The sequence below is a fragment of the Haliotis cracherodii genome, unplaced genomic scaffold (assembly GCF_022045235.1).
Source record: "Haliotis cracherodii isolate W230 unplaced genomic scaffold, xgHalCrac1.p SCAF_8, whole genome shotgun sequence".
In the NCBI taxonomy this organism is placed as follows: domain Eukaryota; kingdom Metazoa; phylum Mollusca; class Gastropoda; order Lepetellida; family Haliotidae; genus Haliotis; species Haliotis cracherodii.
In genome coordinates, this window is record NW_027266341.1 from 30900976 (window position 1) to 30925491 (window position 24516).

The 24516-nt window shown below is 38.9% G+C and overlaps 1 protein-coding gene across 1 annotated transcript in view; it reads right to left on the reverse strand.

Annotated features, from left to right (window-relative positions):
- The window catches only part of LOC139450172 (protein dachsous-like), a 110477-nt gene that overhangs the window by 22330 nt on the left and 63631 nt on the right, over positions 1-24516 (reverse strand). The window contains exon 2 of the mRNA XM_071231850.1: positions 824-1001. Coding sequence (XP_071087951.1) covers positions 824-1001 — 178 coding nt within the window. The remainder of the gene's footprint in view (positions 1-823; positions 1002-24516) is intronic.

Below are 24516 nucleotides of genomic sequence, written 5' to 3' on the forward strand. Positions count from 1 at the left end.
ATAGGGTGGATGGGTGTTTGATGTATGGTGAGACTGAGAATAGGGTGGATGGGTGTTTGATGTATGGTGAGACTGAGAATAGGGTGGATGGGTGTTTGTTGTATGGTGAGACTGAGAATAGGGTGGATGGGTGTTTGATGTATGGGGAGACTGAGAATAGGGTGGATGGGTGTTTGATGTATGGGGAGGCTGAGAATAGGGTGGATCATGAGATTGAAAATAGGGTGGGTGGGTGTTTGATGTATGGTGAGGCTGAGAATAGGGTGGATGGGTGTTTGATGTATGGTGAGGCTGAGAATAGGGTGGGTGGGTGTTTGATGTATGGTGAGACTGAGAATAGGGTGGATGGGTGTTTGATGTATTGTGAGACTGAGAATAGGGTGGATGGGTGTTTGATGTATGGTGAGACTGAGAATAGGGTGGATGGGTGTTTGATGTATGGGGAGGCTGAGAATAGGGTGGATGGGTGTTTGATGTATGGGGAGGCTGAGAATAGGGTGGATGGGTGTTTGTTGTATGGTGAGACTGAGAATAGGGTGGATGGGTGTTTGATGTATGGGGAGGCTGAGAATAGGGTGGATGGGTGTTTGATGTATGGGGAGACTGAGAATAGGGTGGATGATGAGATTGAGAATAGGGTGGGTGGGTGTTTGTTGCATGGGTAAATTTTGGGTGCTGGCTAAAGGGAGGATGGGTATTTGGGGGCTGTGTTTGGGGGCTGTGGGTGGTTGCTGGAGGTTGTAGATAGTTGCTAGATGTCATTGACAGGTGGTTGGGGTTTTGAATGGGTTTGTCAGATTGGGAATGTAGGTAAATTACTCACCTCTGTCACTAGCTTTGACCATGAAATTATATGTCGGGTTCTGCTCATAATCCAAGGGGCTTGCAATACACAACTGTCCAGAATCTGAGTTGACCGAGAACTCCTGGGGACGACCAACTCCCTCCATGTCATAGGTGACTGGTGAATTTTGTCCACACTCTGGGTCAATAGCTGAGACCTGCAAAAACAATACATATGTCATTAGTAATCCATTCAGTGATGCCAAGATGCTCACGGATATAAAATCAATTCTCTCGCCATTATGTCGGGCAGCAATTTAAAGACATGCCGATGGCACTAAAACCACAATAACATTTCAACACTACAACATTAGAACAAATTCTATTGATCTGAAAACATGAAACTCCTAGATGACAGTTGTTGCTGAAAGTCTGAATCAATTTCTGCAAATATTTGTCACTGTATATTCTTCATTTCTCGGTCATGCAGCCCTTACGTCAAAACTGAAAACATATCCTGGAAAAGTCACTGTCATCTGTTTCTGTGAGTGAGCAATGCCCCACTCAGCAAAATTCCAGATATATGATGGTGATCGGTAAATATTTAAATCTGGACCAGACAATCCAGTGATTGATATAATGAGCAACGATCCACACCGTGGGGCTACATTGGCATGCAATCAACAAAGTCAGCAAGCCTAACCACCCACACCCGATCCCTTGGGCCCCCTTTTACGACTATCTCCGGTTACTGGGGGCAAACTCTTACCCAGAAACCCCTCAGGTGAGAACATGAGTGAAAACATGAACGTCTGCACTGAGTCATGTACGCTTGGTGATTATCATGACACATGCCACACACAGAGTGTCCACTTGATCTCTTTCAAATACCTTTTCTTTCAAAAATACTACTACTTTTAATTAGCATAAATGTCCAAAATAACAACAACCAAAAAGAGTTACACACAAAACAATCCAACAAATATCCCCTAATTAAAGTTTAGTTTCATGTCAAAGTATTCTCCAGTTTAACTGGTGTATTTATTACAGCAGTCATCTCTACACTGAAAAGATGTGTGATTTATAGGAAGACATTTGTCACCATTTTCCATAACAAAGCTTTAAATTCCTCCAAGTGAACAATTAACAGTGAGTGTACCAATGTAAGTATAACTAAAGCCGCTCGGGAGGGATCGTGTTCTGCGTGCTTGAAACAGAATATTGTGATGATCCATGCTGCCTGTTTCACAGCTCACTGACTGTGTAAAGGCTAATGTACTCAATCCCACAAAATAATGAACAGATCTCAAGCAATGACACAAATGTGGACTCCCTCATACCAGTATTATAACACTGTGATAAAGAGTGACAATTTCACCAAGATAATGTCAGATAATCTGTCAGTTTGACATGATGCTCTGTGCCGTTCTGCAAATTTGTGATCATTTTGTTCAGTTAATGTCAAAAATCCATTTTACACCATCATGTCGTTAATTTGGCTCTAAAACGTAAAGTTCGAGAACATAACATTTGCAACTCTTTATCAGTTCAGCTGCTGTCTACTTGTATCAAAACCCTGTCTATTTGTATCCATGCTAAATATATTTCCATGGCAAAGGCAAAGCTACAATTTCAATAACATTCATCGACCTCTCAATCATAGACCAAAATGACAATCCTTTGAAACATCCCAAATTCCTATTAAAATATTTCAAAACCAATTCCATGAAGATTTTTCCCTAATCCACCTTAAGAATTCAGTAACAAAACTTGGACATTGTGTTGGTCATGTTAGTGTTCAGCTTTAGAGTTGGCACAATGGCTGATCCGGACTCTATCTGGCTGTACCCAGCGGGAGTGATCTGTCGGTTTGCAACTCAATAACAACCATCGAGGTGCCTAAAGTATCAACCCCAAGCCACAATCGCTGCTAGTTTAAACACACACAACTATTGAAAAGGAGTGAGTGTGCCAGAGGGCGATGGAGTAACCTTCTGTCGAGACGCCAATCTAGCGTTTTACTTCAATCCCGGCATATATATTCCTCGTCACGTGTGTCATAACTCTGTCATGGTGACTGATTTACGACACCCATTGTCTGAAGAACATTTGATTGCAAAGGCTCATTACCCTGGAGCCATGACATCTATATGCCTCGAAACATTTAATTGCTGTTATTTATAAGATGCTAATCCTATTTGTTAATCCCCATTTTTGTGTACATCGACCGTCTGCCATCCTGAACAGGATGTGCAAGTATGTCACTGATGATTTACTGTTTACATTTATATTTATTACTACTAAATGTCAGGTGACCTTGGCTATATAAGCCTTGGTCCAGGAGAAAAGGAAAAAGAAAGGTCTTACCCTTAGCCTAGCTAGGGTTAGGCTGGGTGCTCCGGGGCACCTAGACAAGCACCACTACCACTTTGTGCTGACCAGGCACATAGTGTCTTTTGAATGTATATATCAACATGTATAAAGTATAACTGTATATACCACAAGCCATCGTCTCCAAGTTGTCACTTCCTACTGAGAACCATACGTCGGTCCCTTGCATATACGAGTATGCAAATTGTTCATTAATCAACGCCGGACCCACACGCGTTGTTAATTTGGTGGAGCTATCGGGTATGACAGACTTCTTAGTCTGTCCTTTCCTGTACCTCTTTGCAGCAAGGCATATGGTTCACAGAACTGTAGGAAGTGACAGTCTCTTATTAAAAGGATATACTACCTTCCTGGGGGCCAATCACCAAGAACGAAGAAATGGCCTTTAACAAGATTGAAGAAAGAACAAGAACCTCTCCAATCAAGAACAAGTTCTCCGATCCCAAACCTTCCCTGCTCGAATATCTTAGCAACACTGCTAAGACTTCCCCTTCAAGATGTCGTTCCTGCACATGACCTAAGAAAAGAAGTATACACGCCTATCCCACAGAGACCCGACCACAGCCATCTTCATGCAGACCCTGCACAATACAGAAACCGCCTCACGGGCACCTACAAGATGGACACTGTGTACAAGATATCTCATTGGGACTTACTAATTTGTGTTTACTTACATGGACTCAATCAAGGATATATATTGTGTGACTGTTGAATAGTGCAACCAGGTATGTTTAATCAAGGCCAGTATATTAATGCCAAAATGTGTCTTTCCAAAATTCAATTATATATATGTGCAATATACTCCAAATTACATCTTTAGTCAAGCTAGATCTTTGAAGTTATTGTGTAGGGAATCTTTGAAATGTCTCCAGGCCACGCCAGACATAAAGATACAGCTAGGGCCCAGACAAACCTAAGCTGTAGGGTTATCGAGTCACACCTTAAAGCTCGACTCGTAATTTCAAAGATCTAAACGACAGAATTTGTCATTTGTTACAAGTTATTAATGTGCACAGTTTGGTACAAAATTGAATGTATTGTCTAGGACTTTGAATTCAGATTAGGGATATTCTTGGGTGAGCCACCCCCACACAAATGTTTATTGTTTGTCAGTATTAAGTAATTAACAGCACAGCAGTATTCAGCATTTCAGAGTTTTGATGTCGGAATTAAGGATTTTTTTTCTTGGGCATCGCACCCACAATATCTGGGCAAGCTCCGTCAAAGACACGGGAAGAGCACCCATTGTACTTGAAAGGGCAATAGTACCCACAAGTACCGTTTGAGTCACGCGGTAAAGCTAGACTCCTGGTTTCAAATTTCTTTATGCGAAATATTTGCTGAGATGTTTAATTTGTACTTTTTATGACATTACTCATTATCACTATTCGGTACTGAGTCGCACCGCCAAGCCAGACTCCTGAATTCAAAGAACCTTCAGTGATATATATTTATTGAATCTGTGCAAAGCAGTAATTACCTTGTAGTGAAATTGCACATTACAAAAATCACTTGGTTAGTTTTCAAACTGGCACTAATTCAAATTGGCTAGATGATCACTTTCATACCGTCATTGCATAGATATATTTGTTGCATAAGGATTTCATGTAACTGATTTTGTTCACATTTGCTTGGTTGTTTTTGGTGAAAAAACTCACACATATCAATTTGGACTCATATAAGCTTGGGGTCCAAGCTTCACGTAACGGAGGGAAGTTGTCATGGTGACTGATTTACGACACCCATTGTCTGAAGAACATTTGATTGCAAAGGCTCATTACCCTGGAGCCATGACATCTATATGCCTCGAAACATTTAATTGCTGTTATTTATAAGATGCTAATCCTATTTGTTAATCCCCATTTTTGTGTACATCGACCGTCTGCCATCCTGAACAGGATGTGCAAGTATGTCACTGATGATTTACTGTTTACATTTATATTTATTACTACTAAATGTCAGGTGACCTTGGCTATATAAGCCTTGGTCCAGGAGAAAAGGAAAAAGAAAGGTCTTACCCTTAGCCTAGCTAGGGTTAGGCTGGGTGCTCCGGGGCACCTAGACAAGCACCACTACCACTTTGTGCTGACCAGGCACATAGTGTCTTTTGAATGTATATATCAACATGTATAAAGTATAACTGTATATACCACAAGCCATCGTCTCCAAGTTGTCACTTCCTACTGAGAACCATACGTCGGTCCCTTGCATATACGAGTATGCAAATTGTTCATTAATCAACGCCAGACCCACACGCGTTGTTAACTCCCTAAATGACATTTCCATTGTTGTGGAAACTTCAGCATGTTCCCCTGTTATCATTCACTTTGCTGCGAATTCTATTAAACATTTCAAGGTATTGTGTTTACAAAACGACTCCCCCCACCTTTGTATACCTTTGGGTCAGACAAGGTAGGGTGCTGCATCCCTACTGAACATACATAAAAAGCACTGGTTGAAGGTCAGCTGGGCTAATGCTTGTATTCAGGTATTCTGCTTTGCTCGTTATTCAAAACGTTGGCAATGTCTGAAGAGGGTGTTCATCAGTTTCAACAATATACAAATGCAAGATTTAATATCACACTACTCTGACACATGTAACAGAGATTAAATGCCTTGCAAAGCAGCCTGTGGCAGGCTGTGATTATCACTATCAAGTAGCATCAATGCAACTTTGTTACACATTTCTTGCTGACATCCTTTGTGACAAATTCACAACATACTTTCACGATGTGCGAAGACATTCATACAAAAGTAGCCATCTGATTTTGTTTTAACAAACAACATATTTAATGTCAGTTAAATTTACACATCGTATGTATTCCAACGCATCTAGAACCCAGGCACTTTGGAACTTAAAATCCACTTTTTTTGCTTGATGCACATGAAACCAATCCAGCATCTTAGGAGCAATAAACGGAACACATGTGTAACAAGAAAGTTGTCAAGTACATCAAACAATGACATCAATTTTTTCCAAAATGTCTGTGCAAAAGAAACAAATAGGCTCCTATTACAGCTGTCAAATCGTGGGTCTGACGGCAGTCAGATTTGTGCGGTAGCAACAAGAGTCTCTATAAATGCAATGTTTACTAACATGCGCCATGTGAAAACACGATGTAATTGCCACCATCGCTCACAAGATGGAATGCATATGTGACCTCATCTCCGCAGAGCATTGAGCAATCGACAGGCGTATATTTCAATTCATGCACAATATGCTGCATTTCTGCTGACATTTACGTGTGTTGATTGCAAATCACTTAGATAAACAGCTCGGATGGGTGGGAGTATCCTGTGTTCAAGTTCGAGTCGGACAAGACTCCAGCCAAATGCATTTGCAAAATGACAGAGAAAATATACACGGTTTCAACAGCTTTGTATATTGCCTTAACATGTTATCCTCCCCCACAAATAAATAACTCTGAATGTGTTTATGTGTAAGGAAATAGTGTTTATTTTAGCAATGTGTATAAAAATCCTATCAATTTTCAATGAAATAAAACTCTTTGAAACAAAAGTTCACTCCTGACCTTAGCTGTTTCACAGAAATTATTAGTTTGAATAACTTGTCAACATGTTGTGAAATATTTAAAAATTCAAGACTATGGACTCAAAAAGACAGATATTTACCAAGTCAATATCACATGTCAGGACAAAGTCATTGGGGTACAAAATTGATTTCAATGCATTCATCAAATCTCTGTTATTATCTTAACAAAATCGAAACCTTTGTCTCAGCCACGTGAACAAAAATAAACAACAAAATCAGAAATTGAATAAAAAGAAAAATTGCAAATTTCAGTTTAAAGTATACCAAAGAGTTCATGAAACTACATGAAGGTGGCTAGACATGCTTTAATTCAGGTGTTTGAAAATGAAGTTTTCTATGGCTAGGTTTACTGTTCATTTAGTGATTTAGCACTCCCAATGTTCTGGCCAATATCTGTTAAACACGGCCCACAAGCAGGGTGGATCCTGGCCCAGAAAACTTGAAACGCGAGGTGTGTTGACATCGGAAATGTCAGAATGTTGTGTCTGACCTCTGTGACTTGGTTACAATGTCTTGAGACATTCTGTGCCTATTACCACAAAGTCCTTAGTTCCCCCTACATTCTGTCCAAGCTGGTAACAGTTACAAAGTGGCCATTCAACTTGAACTGACATTACTAGAGCAGTTCCTTCTGGGTCACATGTGGCCCCAGTGCAAACTTTACTGGTTAGCTGGTCAGCCCATCATAAGTTCTAACTTTACTGGTTAGCTGGTCAGCTCACAGTCCTAAGATTACTGGTTAGCTGGTCAGTTCATTGTCCTAACATTACTGGTTAACTGGTCAGCTCACAGTCCTAACATTACTGGTTAACTGGTCAGCTCACAGTCCTAACATTACTGGTTAACTGGTCAGCTCACAGTCCTAACATTACTGGTTAGCTGGTCAGCTCACAGTCAAAACTTTACTTGTTAGCTGGTCAGCTCACAGTCCAAACATTACTGGTTAGCTGGTCAGCTCACAGTCCAAACTTTACTTGTTAGCTGGTCAGCTCATTGTCCTCATATTACTGGTTAGCTGGTCAGTTCACAGTCCTTTCAAAAGAGCTAGACATGCGTACCCTTTTCGCGCACACCTGATGTCACTGATTTTCAGTGATCCATTCATATAACTTTCATGACTATTTTGCCTTTTACCCCGAGTGGCATCTGGTTCAAACAGATAATCAATACTTATTATTTCAGGTATTGATGTTTTACATTTATTCTACATGACCTGACAATATGACAGAAATTTCATGTGTAGCTTTCTAGTAACATGAGTGAGTATATTTTGTTGAATGCATATCATGTCTACCAGTGGTTGATATCATGAGCAACAATTATAATGGTCAGGATATGATGACACATAGGCCAGTTCCACAAAGCAATCTTAGCGCCACTACTGACATAAATTTGTGTTTGTTTGGTTGGTTTGATGTTTATCACCGCACTCAGAAATATTCCAGCAGTCTGTAAATAATCAAATCTGGACCCAGACAATCCAGTGATTGATGTTATGAGCATCGATCCATGCAATTGAGAAACAATAACATGCATCAACCAAGTCAGCAAGCCTGACCACCCACTCCCGTAAATCTGTGTTAAAGTATTGGGGGAGGGGGGGTTTATGACCTTTTTTTTTACAGGTGCCCTGGACAGATATTGAGTCTGCTCTTCTGACTAACATTGCATGCTGGGCATCTATCCTGACCTGAAATTCCCACTGAGAATATATTTCTGGAGGAACCGATAGACAGTGGTCCTCAAAGACAAACCCCATTTGTTTCCTTGCCAAATACATTCCTGAGATCTGAAGACAACTTAATGCCTCAGCACATTTTATCAAACCACCTGTGCACGAATACTTGACTTAAGGAATCATTTCAAAATCTCAAATGGAGCTAATTAACCCCAAAATATCTTTTCCCGAATTGTCCGACCCTAATACAACTGGGGAAATAGATACAGAGTTCTACGACACCCTTTGATAGCGATCCTTTCCACAGGTTTTTCTTTCACCCCTCAACAAATTAACCCTCATTAACCTGCAAGAAAAGTGTGACCTCCCTGAGGGTGGGGCTATCCATAGTTAATTACCACACCCAGTGTGACATCTCCTTATAGTTTTTTTTCTCTTCACATTCCAGTCATCCAAAGCACCATTCATCATAAAAGCCTTAATTCCATGTTCTGTCAACGTCATACAGAATATTCTCAACAAACCTATAATTTTACCACCGCTGGCGACCCAATCTCCATGACTGAATAGTTCACAACATGTGCTCCGTCCACAGTCAATAATTACCTGCAGTCTATCAGAATAAATCACCCAGGCTTGCAAGCAGGATCTACAAGCTGGCTGCCTTTCAGCCACCTGATGGCCAATCGGTCACTTGAGGCCAGGGAGAGCCGTCTTTGTGAATGACCTCTCGGTCTGGCCGCTAGACCTGCCTCCAGCGCTCTGCTGGTCAATGTAAGTCCTCCACAGTTTGTTCTCCTTAACCCCCTGCTGTGGCAGTATTTATTACCGTTTTACGGCAATGTATTGGACATGTGATCGGTTGACCAGACTTGCATTAAACTCCAACTGTCCTTCAGAGCATTGTGATGAACTTGGTTCAGCTAATCCCAATGTTTTACACAGTATCCATGAAGGAACTGGAGAACTGTTAGTCACAAACTGCTCCTAGGAGAATACTACAAGTATGGAAGGTCCCTATGTACGGGATTAAGACGTCGCTCAAAGATCAAGGGTCAGAGGGTAATATGTCTACACAAGCTTCCCACATGTAAACACTATATAGTTGATCTTGAAATAAAGAAATCGATTCACACTTAGGTGCTATTCATGGTATTGTGAAGAGAATTGCCTCCTCCTCTGTTTCCAGTCAACTGTTGGATGAAGACCACCTTTGGTGATGATTCAAAGAATGAAATCACAAAGTGTTTACAGCAGTCACATCGGCACGGGACCAACAACGACAGATGTGTCCAAGCTGAGATTCAAACCAAGATCCGATACCCATTCTCCAGCATGTCACTATCATACAGCTCACTCTCTAGCATGGTAACTTGTTGCCAGAAACGGAAAAAATAAAAATTCAAAGTAGCGAAAGGCACAGTTGACAACCTGGTTGTTGTGTTTGTGTGCGCTAAGATTAATGAAAGAATCCTTATCAGTTTCAGAGATATGGTCCAGACAAATACACCACTATGAAAAAAGCCAAAGTCAAACTTGTTGTCATTGAAACAGAATATTTCTTCTTCTTTTTTAAGTAGCAAAATGCTTGAATGGAAATATGATCAATATACATACTAAGGTTGGAAGAATAATCTTGAATAGTTTATGAGTTTTGCTCCAGAAAAGCCACCTACCCTGCTTTAGCTAAGTGTAACTTGTTCCTGTGGAAACAGGAAGAAATCCAAAAAATTCTAATTCCTAAATAGCAAAGGCACCACTTTAGCCCCTGAGTACATGTACCAAACTTGGACAAAAAACCTTAATAGTTTTTTAGTTCGGCTCTGAAAACGACACCTATCTTCATTTCAGCAAAGCATAACCTGTTTCCATGGAAACTATGATACATAAAATTTTGAACAATTCCTAAAGAGCAAAAGACACCACTTTAGCCCCTGAGTTAATACATGTACCAAATTTGGAGGAAAAATCTTTCATGATGTTCAAGTTATGATCCAGAAACTGCTGACGGACAAGGTGTTGGCTATTTCACCCTGCATTATATGCCAGGAAGGGGGGGGGGGATTTAAAATATTGAGGGCGGATCAAACCATGATGCCGCCACTGTTACTTCAATTCTAACACATTTTCCCAATTGTTACCTAAATTACTTCTATTTTGAAGGTACAAATTACAATTTAACTGTATTTTCGCTGCTCGTTATCAGTGAAAGCCCGCAGCAACAGTATTCATTTCCTTTCTCCAACAGACTCCGTCTGGACACCTTTCACACTCGCCACAATGATTCAGACCATGATCAACGTTGGAGGCGCTATGTCCTTGCTGCTGTACGCTCATTAATACAAATGACAATTCCTTGTCTCACAACAGAATCTAGGTTCGGTAAATTAACTTCACCGAAAGAAAATTATCAAGAATCCATTACAATATATTCTCAACACATATTGACATCTTCTCACCATTTGTCAACTATCAAGATTTAGGTTTATGGTCAACTAGACAAAATGGTAAGGCGGCGCCATCAAGCAATTATCTGGGCACTGTCATTATAAGACTGATAATTTTAGTAGCCGGCTGTCAAGCAGGCATTAACATCAGTGATAACAGATATCAATGATCCTGCTGTCTGCCCCTACAACCAGTCTACTCTTGGTCAGGTCATTCTATTCAGTGAAGCTCAAAATACATGATTTTAATACTGTGCGTCTCTAACTGTTCAAATATAACTGAAAAATTGAACACTTCCCCAAAATTAAACCAAGTTTTAAAAAAGTAATAACCAAAAACCATTGTAAGCGTCTGAAATTTTCAAATCTAAATCCAGTCAATTTCATTGCAGATAATAAAACTACAAAAATCGATTCAAACATTTTGTGTACTCGATTGTTACCATGGTAATTTTCCCTTTTCCCATGTCAGCCTAACCTGCACATATATCTATCATCTCCAACCAAGTTATGAAATTCCAGATAAGCCACACGTACCGATTCCTTACGAAACTCAATAACGTAATGACAAGTACAGAATGCAAGCCAACAATGCCTGTCTGGCACTGATCACAGATTGATGGACTGAATGGCATCAAAGATGTGCCAGCAGCATGTGCATGTCTCCAACCATCTAATCATCTCTCCGCCCAACCCCTTCTTCCTCCACAGTTTAAGCCAGACAACCTGCCATTGCAATAGATATGTTCTGATAACTAGTGACACTGAACTGTACTTACTAACAAGGGAGGTAAGATCACATTTCCTGTAATTACAAAGGGAGGTAATTCTGATATGAATGGGCCAAAGTGAACCTGCTGAAAACTGCTCACCACTTTCAATACTGACACTAGCAAAAAGTTTGAATGATAATATGTATTGTGTAATGTGTGTGTAATTACAAGGAAGTGGAAGATTAATTGCAAACTTGCATATGCTATTTAAAAATATATATATAACAGATTATCGAGTATGCATCTGATGAACATTCATATGTTGGCAACAAACAATTACAGTACTGTTAGAACAGAACACATGTTACTTTGATCATAAAGCATACACTTGAAACTGTGTCTATCCCCGTCATCAAAAACTCTTCCAAACAATTTCCCCTACTTTCAGTTCAGTGTTAATTCTAATCAAATCTCTCTAACATGATTCACCAAGCAAATGGGTTTACTCAACTGAAAGCAAAATTAAGGAGCCGAGAATGACTCCAATTCATGAAACTGTCCCTGGGCAGGCTAGACCAACAGCAGCTCCAGCTTCACACTGAACATCACGCTATACAACCATGAACTATTCTGGAAATCTCGCCCTCTTTAAGAACCTATTAAACTCAATAAAACTGTCCCATGATGCAAACACATTTCATTAAGATAAAAGTGGACAATATGATTTACTTTGTCATTCTCTAAGGAGCAAAGGTGCTGAAACAGACAGTCAGAAAATATTGCCCTGACTGAAGATTTAAAAATGGGTCCTAATCTGTCCCAAATGGGCATCGGACCCCAAATTCTCCATGTAAAGGCCTTGCCGATAAGGCAGGTTGATTTGATTTAGGCCACGGCAATAGATCGCTGGAGTCCCCAAAGATCGCTTCCTGGCCACATAAATAACACGGAAGGTTCAGCATGCGTACATTTGTTCTATCAATCTATCGTTAATTACTCAGGAGAGTTGAGATGAGAGTACAATATCTGCATCTCGATGAAAATCATTCTGGTGATGTCTCGCCTCGTAGTCGAGGTTGTTCTACCCTGTGTGGTAATTAATCAATGATTACGTTATAATTCAGTGCAGAAGATTCAGAATATTTACTTCTTCAACCATCTCGCTGTGAACACATTTCAGATGATTCAGCTTAATTCACGCCAAAAGGTGGAGGTGGAATGGAGTTCCATGTTGCGTTGAAGATTATTACCAATCCATATAGCAATGTGTATGCACGTGTCTGTGAGGCTGCTTGTACTAGTCCAGACAAGTGCCAGTTTTATAGTGATATTCCACTGAGAAACCATGCCACAGTTTAACAGAGATACCCCATTCAAATACATTATGGTAACTCCGAGCCGACCAGTCATTGTTTAAGCCCCTTATTGCCTAGTACCAGGCAGGGTAACAACAAGTACCATCTTTTAATGTCATTTGGTTTAATGCGGCCAGGGATAGAACCACAGACCTTCCATTAGATGCTCAGTCCACTAGACCATGAGGCGGTCTATTCACGTCTTAAAAATTTCTATGTTTGAAGAATCCTTCAAAATGAGAAATAAAGTTTTGCATTTCTAAAATGCTCTTATTCCATTCATGGCTATGATGACACACAATCTGCCAGTTTCCACAGTGTGTCCAGCCAATGCCCAACCCAGTATAGCGTATTGGGGACCTATTCTGCCCTGCAATCACCATGGCAACATGCTTATAAATATCACACTGGTAAGTCTGCTACTAGAAGGTCGTAACATGAAGGTCACTTTGTGCATGCAGGCCCTTTTCCTCAAAACACAATAAACATATTTCACCTTTTCTAAACCCCCTAGAATGCACACTTGTGCCATTATCTTTCCTGAAATCAACCATCCCACTTTCCTTGTCGCAAATGTTCGAACTTTTCCTCACAATTTTAAAAGTCCATTCAAAGATAATTTGGTCTAAACTGAAACAAAGTAAATTATTCATGACATTGTAAAGTCTTCATCACGAAGCACCCTGAAGCACGCACAAAGTCATCCATTATTGAGCCTAAATTGTCTAAGGCCACCAGTAAGGTATTCACAGTATGGCCATAACATATTGTATTACCTGGACAGTCGCTCCACTCCGTCCTGCCAACCCTCTAACATAACTGACAGTCTGCCGCTCGTTCTTCACCTTGATGAATAATTGTTGCCAATACATTATTGATATCAACTGAAATTCTTCACATCACCTTCAGGGATAAAAATTAGCAGTGGTTCACGCCATGTGTAATTGTAGTAGGATTATACGATTATGTTCCCTTCTGTAGTGATGTTCCCATATCACCAGATCACCTTTCGGTATGAAACGTGAGCAGTCGTTCACACGATGTTTGGACAGTATTTACACTACACTCTGCAAAGCTGTCTTACAAGATGCAAGATATGTATTTGGGCAAACATTCCATGTAGAAACAGTGACAATATTCTATAACAAGTATTTGTCACAGAGTGACGAAATATCCCCCGCCTGTACACCATAGTACCAAATATGAAGACAATCCAGCGATTAGTTCTTGAGATATTGTGGCAACACCGTTTTCCAACTCCAAAAACAGATTTGCCTGCTGTGACCTTGAAAATGGGGTCAAGGTCACCAAATCTGACAGGTGTATGCGGTGTCTGTATATACACTATAGTTCCAAATATGAAGACAATCCAGCGATTAGTTCTTGAGATATCGCGGCAACACTGTTTTCTAACTCCAAAAGCAGATTTGCCTGCTGTGACCTTGAAAATGGGATCAAGGTGACCAAAACCGACTGGTGTCTGCGGAGTCTGTATATACACCATAGTTCCAAATATGAAGACAATCCAGTGTTTAGTTCTTGAGATATCGCGGCAACACCGTTTTCCAACTCTAAAAGCAGATTTGTCTGCTGTGACCTTGAAAATGGGATCAAGGTCACCAAAACCGACTGGTGTCTGCGGAGTCTGTATATACACCATAGTTCCAAATATGAAGACAATCCAGTGTTTAGTTCTTGAGATATTGCGGCAACACCGTTTTCCAACTCCAAAAGCAGATATGCCTGCTGTGACCTTGAAAATGGGGTCAAGGTCACCAAAACCGACTGGTGTCTGCGGAGTCTGTATATACACCATAGTTCCAAATATGAAGACATTCCAGAGATTAGTTCTTGAGATATTGCGGCAACACCGTTTTCCAACTCCAAAAGCAGATATGCCTGCTGTGACCTTGAAAATGGGGTCAAGGTCACCAAAACCGACTGGTGTCTGCGGAGTCTGTATATACACCATAGTTCCAAATATGAAGACAATCCAGTGTTTAGTTCTTGAGATATCGCGGCAACAAACAGGTGGGACGTACGGACGGACGTACGGACGGACGGACGTACGGACGTACGGACGGACGTACGGACGGTCGTGAATACTATATCCCCCGCTTCGCGCTTTCGCGCGGCGGGGGATAACTACTTAAACAGATACAAAATAAGTCAGGGTAACAAAACAAAGTACCAATATAAAACCTGTTTTTCAAAACTCAAATTCCTTACTCCTTACGAAATAGAACATGAAAACACGAGCAGTGTTTAATAACTTGTCTACTTGCAGTAGGTTAAGTTTCTGTAAACCTCCCTGCAATAACATTCCCTACCAAAGACTTTATCTTACTGTATCTATAGTATGATCAACATATAAGCTGGGAAGACTAAACTTGATGAGTAAAACTTGAAGCTGCAGACAGGACAACTGTTTCTATTGTCTTAATTCCACACCAACAGTGCCCTCCACAAACTCAACAGTAAATGAAGAAATTCCTCTTTCTAAATGCTTCAGTTTTTACAACATCATAAATAATTGTTTTCTTCACTCTGAGGAAACCGCAAGAGTATTGTTTTCTCTGTCCCACAAAAAAAGGTATTTTCCTTCTGAAAAAATAATGAGGATTGGCCATACTTTGGCTGGTATACAATAGCAGTTGTCAGAAAAAAACCATCAGAAGAAATACTTCAAGTCAAGATGGCTGGCTGGCTATTCAACACAGAAGTAAATATGGCAGTAATTTATGTTTCAACACATGAGGCTACTGGAAATATGAGTCAATTTAACGATCCATTAGTACTTTGAAAACGGCAAAACATTTATTTCTGTGTCTTTGGTGCAACATACTCGATTTGTTACTTTCAAACTTTCATCAAGTTAGGGTCTGTTTTATTAGCTAGATAACAGAATTTCGAACCTGGGAGGTTTTCTTGATGTTTATCTGCAAAACTTTAAAAAATGTCTCTGGCATTACTATTTAAAGCATTAGGGCTTCCTACACAACATATGTGGTCATTTTCTGTACCAGTTGAAATTTGATCAAGATTCAAGGAGCAACTTCCTGTTTTGGGGCCATGCAAAGAACATACATGAGCAGACGTCATACAATAATTGGATAAATGAATAGGATATTCTTGGAAGTGAATGAAATTGCACACAAAAGATTTGAACAAAACTGTCTGCATCTTTACGAGGAATTAATATCCATTTCAACGCCCGATGAATTACCTCATAATTTTACCAGCGTCTTTTAACAAACAAAAAAAAAATCCACATTAGGAGTTCTCAAGATTGTTGATTGTGTTTGCCAAAGTAGCAAATGATTGAACGAGAACAAGATTTGTGTTTTTTGTCTTTCAGTGTAAACTATTACTTCTTTCATCAAGCAGGTTGGTTTCCCTGGCGTCTGGCAAGTTCGGTGTAACAGAAAACAAGCCATTAGCTAAGCAGCTCTGGAGGGCTAAAACACTAGACAGTCTGTACAAAACGCTTCTGAACAAATACTTTACATAAAACAGGCCTCTTGAATTTCCTGTCTTTATGAGTTCAATAGTTATGCTCAGTGAGCTGGTGAAACATATTGGTGTGTGCAGTTTCGAGAAAAATAAGAATCTAAACTAAACATTTTTTTAAGACACTGTGAAAGGATATGTTCCATTTTGCAGACGTTCTACGTTGAAATGGCTTGATGTTTTTGTGTAATTCAACACTGATACAAAAATCTCCAGCAGCTGAAAGTGATCCGCAGTGAATGATTTGTGAAAGTCGGACTGACAAATATCAAGTGAAACAACAGCACAAGGGTCACAGAAAACACTTCTACATTCATGGCTTCAGCTGATGAATCATAACTACAGGTGAACTAATACCTACATGAATATGTTGATGAACACATAAAACCATCAACCAATATCTTGGTAACAGTCACTTTGTTACAACAAGAACATCATAAAGGGAAAAAGACCGTCCCTAGATTTTATCTTTATGGCTCAGTAACTCATCTATTCCAGGCATGACAAGACAAGCAGAATCAGTTTAAAACACAAGTACCAGCTCACAAAAAGCCACTTAACTTACGATGTGTGAATTAGATAAATGAAAATGCTCTCGATCATGCATCTCAGCCTGATGTGCCTCCGTTGTGCAGGTAAATTGCAACAGGTGATGTCAGCAAGAAATTTGTTCTTGATTAAAAAACTGTGATTAATTGCATTACTGACGTGCATTTCTGTCTAACATTGACAGACTGACTTTGAAAATAGCTGCAGTTCAACAGGTTGCATTGTGCTCCTTATACATGTAAGTTGTCAAAATGTCTAATAAAATTTTAACGTTGACTGAAGGTAAAAAGAAGACAACTTATTCCCTCAATATCTTCTCTGGATTTCAAGTTTTGTTTATTTCACTTCTCACAGAGCTTTCATACCAGCTGTATCTGACATCAAACAGTGAAGTAAATACAAGTTTTCTCCCATTAAATGGCTATCGTAAACACTTAACCATAAATATCAATGTGGAAGCATTTAAACTGTTAACAGTTTCATTGACAAAAAAATCAGCAAAGTCTTTAAGATATTAACACAAATAAGACTGGAATGTAACTTTTTTCATTTTCATTAATCTGCACTCTCAGCGTGAAGCCAACCTGCCTCTTATATTCTTCCTTAAAAACAGCTGACAGCGCTATTTGAAGACAATTCAAGGAGTTATCTCCCTTGGCATTATCAAGGAATTAGCTGTATTAAACTTCAAGTTTGTTTCACATGAAATATTTCACATAAGACTGATAAACCGAAGAGCAGCCACCTGTACAATCTGCCAACCATCTCTTTTAACACATATTTTGTGAGAACATGCAGAAATAGCTCCTAAAATTAGGTGAGATAAGCATTTGTATTTCTTTGAAGAATTTCACACTTGGTCTTTTTCAGATAACCACCTGGACCGAAGACTTACATATAAGCAGGGGGTCTGGGGGATGGAGGAGGAGGAGGAGGCAAAGGAATCATGTGAGCGAAGCTGCTTTGACCATGGGGTCTGGGGAGGGAGGGATAGAGAAGAAGGGGAGCTGTGAGTGAGTGGGACTGGTTTTACCACCATTATAGTAACATAACGGTAGGGATCACCAAGATGGGCTTCACAAATCCAACCATGGATCAACGGTAAGACATGGATCCACAAACCTACCACTAAATAGCTGAATATACACTTTATTCCTCTGCTTATTCATACTTGTAACAATAAACATCATCCCTTGACGATTTATGTAAGATATATCGGCTAGACAAAACAGTTAAATGAATAACTCAATTTGAAACAGCCAAACCATGGTAGACTGATAACCTCACAGAAATATTTATACTTCTGTTAATGATTTTACCAAAGATATTATTTTAGGACTAAATAATGTTTACGACAAGGGTAAACCCTTAGTGCTGCAAGAAAAACTTTCAAGAGTCTTTCAAATTGTTTTAAGCAACAACATAAATCTCCTTCATGGTTTGAGAAATTGCCGGGGAAAATATTGACATGATTTGTAGCAGCAAAAATACTGATAGGCATTTTATGAGAGGCATTTGCAGGTTTTACTTCATCCCTAGCGGTGCAAAGTCATAACAATTCAGCAAATTTGCCTGCGAAAAATGTTGGTGTTTTAGCGCCTTCAACGAGACAGCTTTTTCCATCTGTTAAAATGATAAAGAAAACGAGACGTATAACTTTTGAAAAGGATGTAGAAAAGATATGCAGAAAGCAGACTGCGAAATCATCACACACATCGAGGGACAGCCAATTTGCCTCATGCGATCTCAATCTCTGGAGCAACATAGATCATTAGGCATAAGCCAGGAACTGCTCCCTGGCGATTTACTGGTTACCCCACGTGACACATGGTGCTCTAGTGCTTCACCAGCTGGCTTATTAGGACGACAAAATACAAAATATTTATTGACAGAATTAGATATCAATATACACAAATAAATACAAATTGAAACAGAATGGATGTAGGCCCCGAGTATGCTTGGGCATCTTGTGGGGGTAATGAACATGGCATGTGGGTCGTGTTGAAGGCCATGTTTGACACCGGCTGGGGCCTCATTACCATATTATTCTATTTCCAAAGTTGCAATCAACACACCAGTTGTCAATTTCATCTCTAATGGATAATTTGTTTGTCCCGATAAACTAAAGAGGTTTTAACTTTGAGATATATCACCATTGACACAATATACTGCTAACTCCAATTCCACAACTATTCTAATTAAGTCAATCTCAAAAACGATAACTCACTTTAATTGTGAAATTTACAACTGAATCAATAAAAGATCAAAGCGCCAATAACTAAGAAAGACAATACCTAAAGTTTTGAAAAACATCGCATAGTTCAAAGGAATATTCAATTCACACCAAACCATTAAGTTTTCAATCAATTATGCAAATTGTGCGGAATCGATAAATCCCAAATGTAATAGGCATATTACTCGTTCTCTGCAAATCATTTATATCGGTTGTCTTCATGGCAATCAATCAGCATACAGCAGTAATGGCAACAAGCTGTGCTAAATACGACAAATATTTCATGGCTGAGAGAATACAGGATATATTCCCTGCGTTAAGAACATCAGAACCATTCCCTGGATGTTTTGATATGCAAAATAATTCACGGTTGGAGTAGCACAATTAAGAGGCGGAATTAAAACAGGAAGTAGCGGCATGTGAAATACATCAATGAGGTTATAAAGTTTACACTATATTAATGACCTCTATGTCGCTTAATGTACATCCTGTGATATGTGCAGGGGTCAAATACATACACATATGTAGATTGAAAAATGGCTACACTCATAAACTATTAACCTAACAACTACATGTACAAAACCACTTGTGATTAATAACACGATCTACACCTCACACCAATTTGTTCTGAAGTAACTGAAATTAATCTGAATACTTGTATATACCTTCATGATAGTGAGAAAAAAATATTATTTTTATTAAAAAAAGATTCCAGTTTGACTTGCAAAAGAAACCAATTACATATTTTTCAACTTTAGTAAACAATTATTGGTTGTAGAACACATGAAAACAAAATATACAAATCAACATTTGATAGGGAAAATCAAATGTAATTCTATTTATAAATGCGCTTGGCATTATAAGAATCATTTTAGTGTACCATGAAAGATAAAAAAATCCCTATCAAAAGTTGAGTAGAAAATATATAGGAGAATTGTTCACATTAGAGGGAGAAGATTAACATATGTTCATTCCGGCTGACATGAACAGTGGCAGAGATGTCACTTAAGGGGCATGGCCACCCCAAGGGAATAAAGCATGTTTTTACCTGTTAAATACACACAGCTTGCAATGTTTGACAGTCAAACACTGGAGCAGTGTGGCAGGACAGGAGAGGAGAGACACCTTCAATATTACCCGTCAAGCACTGCCGCTTGATCCTACCATGTAAATACCTGGCTGCAATTATCACATTTACCATAAAACAAACACTGACTCGTTTGATAATTTGCATCACACTAGAATATGAAATATCGAGAACGTGTTTGAAAATATTTCATAGAATATTTGGTTGTCATTATGAAACATGAAACATCAAAGTCAAACATTTGTACAGTTTTGATGCAAAATAGGTTGCATTAGCAGCATGGCTTATGAATGTAATGATGTTCAAATATTTGGCAACATCCAAACCATATTTGATGTCAAAACATAACGGAATATGCCTATTGATCACTACAACACATACTGTCACAAGGGGGACTGCAACACTAATCATGTAGTCAATATCAATCAACACATTGATGTCCAAAATAGTCAATACATCAGTGCCAATTAGAAACAAATTATTCATGAAATATATTTTCTAAATGGATCATGCAAGGTGCACCATTGACACCCTCCCTTTACAAACATCTCCCAAGTCCTCAGGCAAATAGTATCTCTGACTGAGAGTACTTGTCAGGAAAAATGTTCCCCTTTGTCTTCCCACCAGCCCTTCTACTGACATTGAATTTGAGTCCATTGATGCTGAAGAAACCCAATGCAAGGGCACACAATTCTTGTATATCCCTGCCCCTCATCACAACCTATTTATCCACCACCTGTATAAAGATATCTATTATTCCCTCTCTACACTTGTAATTTTCAGGTGAATATGCACAGGGATGCATTTAACATGGATGAGCATGTGGAATGCTGTTCGTCAGGTTACAATTCCATAGATACAATGACAGCTTGTTCGATGCCCTAAAATTAAAATTTCTGTTAAACTATTATTACATTCAGAAATGTGAAACTTTCTTGCCCAAGGCAGTGTAGGATACTATATCATACGCTTGGGTTGTGTGTTCCCAACACTGACATGACTGAAGTGAAAATTAGCGTGAACTATCAAAAGGATTAATACAATTTTCAGACAGAAAGTTTATTGTCCAGCAGCAGCTGAATCATACAGTGGTCTCTTTCATAACTCTCTCATAACATTACAGTCCTAAAAACATTCAAAGAGTATTCAATCTTGATCTAAATGTCATGTTTAAATTATCGAGATTAAATTCAAGAAACAAACTAAGAACATATAGAAAATTTAAGTCAGAAATTAACTTGAACCCTACTTAGAACACTGGAAGATAAAAAAACAACGCTGTGCCCACTTCACCAAGCTTATAAAGGCTGAGTGATCTCCGGCTAAAAATTGAACTGGGTAGAAGAACAAGACCACCTACGCCTTTGGAAGAACGTGACTGTGACCACTGCTCAGTCCTTGGAGATGAAGAACACTATCTGGTGTCTTGTAGTACATATTCAGATGTAAGCCACTCCCTGTTTAATTCTCTTTCCTTAAAACATAATTATTTTGAAAGCCTTAACATCACAGAAGTATTTAGTCTACATTTTTTCAAATAATGAACCAGGTAACATAGAAATAACCTGCTATCATAAACAGCTTCAAATGAATCTGAAATACTTATCACAGATAACCCAGGGTCATAACATAATATTTTGTATTGATACTTGTGTTGTTACCATGACTTCTTGTGTATCTTGTTTGTTTGTTTGTTGTTTAACGCTGCACTCCGCATTATTCCAGCTATATGACAGCAGTCTGTAAAAAAATCGAGTCTGGACCGGACAATCCAGTGATTGACATCATGACCATTGATCCACGCAATTGGGATACGATGACATGCATCAACCATGTCAGTGAGCCTGACCACCTGATTCCTCTCACGACAAGCATAGTCGCCTTTTATGGCAAGTATGGGTTGCTAAACACCAATTCTACCCCGGATCTTCAAGGGTCTCTTATGTATCTGTTTATATAGTTTATAGAATAGTGTCACTGTGTCTACTTGGAATGTTTGTGCAATAACATCTTATATCTTGTGTCATGTAAATTTGCCAAGGCGCTGTCAATGTATTCTCAACAAAATACCACTGTGTCTCAAACTCTTCAGCATGACATGGATTTAATTTTCAGTTAAAATTCAAAAAATTATGATGAATTCAACAAATTGCTAAACATTTATGTTAATCACACTATATGGAATTGTATTACCCTTGAGTGTTCCTCAAATCAGATTTTAAATCTTATTTTTTAAAGATTTCACAGATCGACACAAACACGTCTCCTTTGCTAATATACTTCAACAAAGACAAAGAAATAGCTGTGTGAGCTATGGAAAGCTGGTTTGTTTCTTCTGACTGCAGTGAACAAAAGATTGGTATCAATATTTCATGATACAAGCAGATTACTTTCAGGAACAACCCATACAATACAGGTCTCTGTCTGAATTTTTCATGAAAATCTTTACTGTTGAAATCTGATATACCCAGAAACAAAATATTTTATCTTATCAATCAATTATGCAGTAGAGTATGTACTTACATATTCCCAACATACGAATATTGCATGAAAAACAATCAGGTATAAGATAAGCTGGAAGATAAATCTCACATCAACTTAAAAAGATAACTATTTGGACAGAAAAACAGTTTTATAACCTTATTCCAAATTCAAATGTCTTTATCTGAATTGATCATAATTGCAAGATCCAATAAAAGAATTACCATTCATCGCTCATTCATGGATATGCCCAAATATTTACAGCAATTTTATATAAACTAGTAAAAACACTCGTGAAAAAAAAGTCCAATATTAACCATTTGAAGTATTTATTTTCCTTGCGTTTGCAAAATGGACACAAATGAATATAATCCTCATCAAATATTACAGTGTATGTATTTTAGCTGCATGAGTGTTAAAAGACTGGCCCAGTGAAGGTGGTATTCATCCATCGGTGAATAAATAAAATACCATCACAGGTTCACAAGAGTGTAAAGCGCAGACAGTCAAGCACTGTGGATGCTGAGCATGGGCAATGAAACGATATAATGGTATATCAATACACCAGCTACACTATACAATCATTGTCCATAGCCATAGCCATGAGTATCAATCGACCATCCACACATCAGCCTCGCTAATCTCAGGCTTTTATATCCACATTTTGGAAGCTATTTTAAGGCATGAGAAGTAAAACGGAAATGAATTATATTTTTCAGCTGAGTGTAAGAAACTGTCAAGAGGTAAGTATGATTGTCTGGTGTCTATTGCTCCGTATTCCCAGTCATTGACAATGGTGTGAGTTGATTGACTGATATTGATTGTCTATGTACAGTCACTCATATCATATTTGTCGTATCAACCTGTTTACGACTGGGATGGGAACTGGCAAAATGCTTCACCTTTTCTGTGTATTTACCTTCTGTGGGTGCTCACACAGGAAATGGAAAACTCAGACGGAAATAGCAGCATTTAAGTTTCAGTGTTTGCCGTGGCGGGTACCTGGAAAATGGGACGCTACTGACCAACCTACACGTGCTGCACACATTCATGAGACATACAAATCAAATTTAGTTTTCGGAAAGCATGACCGACTGGAAAATTAGAAATAACTTTCAGAGTGAAGAAAAGTTATCCCCAGATATGAAAGTTGATTTAGAGTAAAGATCTCATTCTAAAATCTATAAATCTATAACCTCTCGTAACCTTGCAGGAATGTCAAGGTCATATAAAAAGCAGCTGCACATTCTTTGATCAGCTCATTTAATGGATATTTCTCCAGAAAAGTCTTTAAAACCTACTGCCTGAAGGTAATACTAAATACAATTTTAACTCTGAAAAGTTTGACAATTCCATTTGTAACTCCAAACTACATAGAAACAAATTATGTCCCAGCTTCCTTGCTATCTGATAAAACATCAAACACCCTGCACCTTATCTGGACATGAAACTAATGTCAATGTTCAATTTCTCCAGCTGCATCAAAAGCGCATTTTTTCTCAGTTAGTAAAATGAGACGCCTGGGGTTAGCATGGGATAATTTGAACTTCAAGAGCATACAGTGTCCTTGAAATAGGACCACAATGTAAAGGATTTCTGTGAAACCCAGTCCAGACAGGCTGAAAATCTAATCCTTCGAACTGCCTCTGATTTCAGCTCGTAATATGGGCCGTCACTTCAAGATTAAAGTAATCTTCGCATTAACTGCCTGCCAAATGGAAGCAGTCCCAATACTA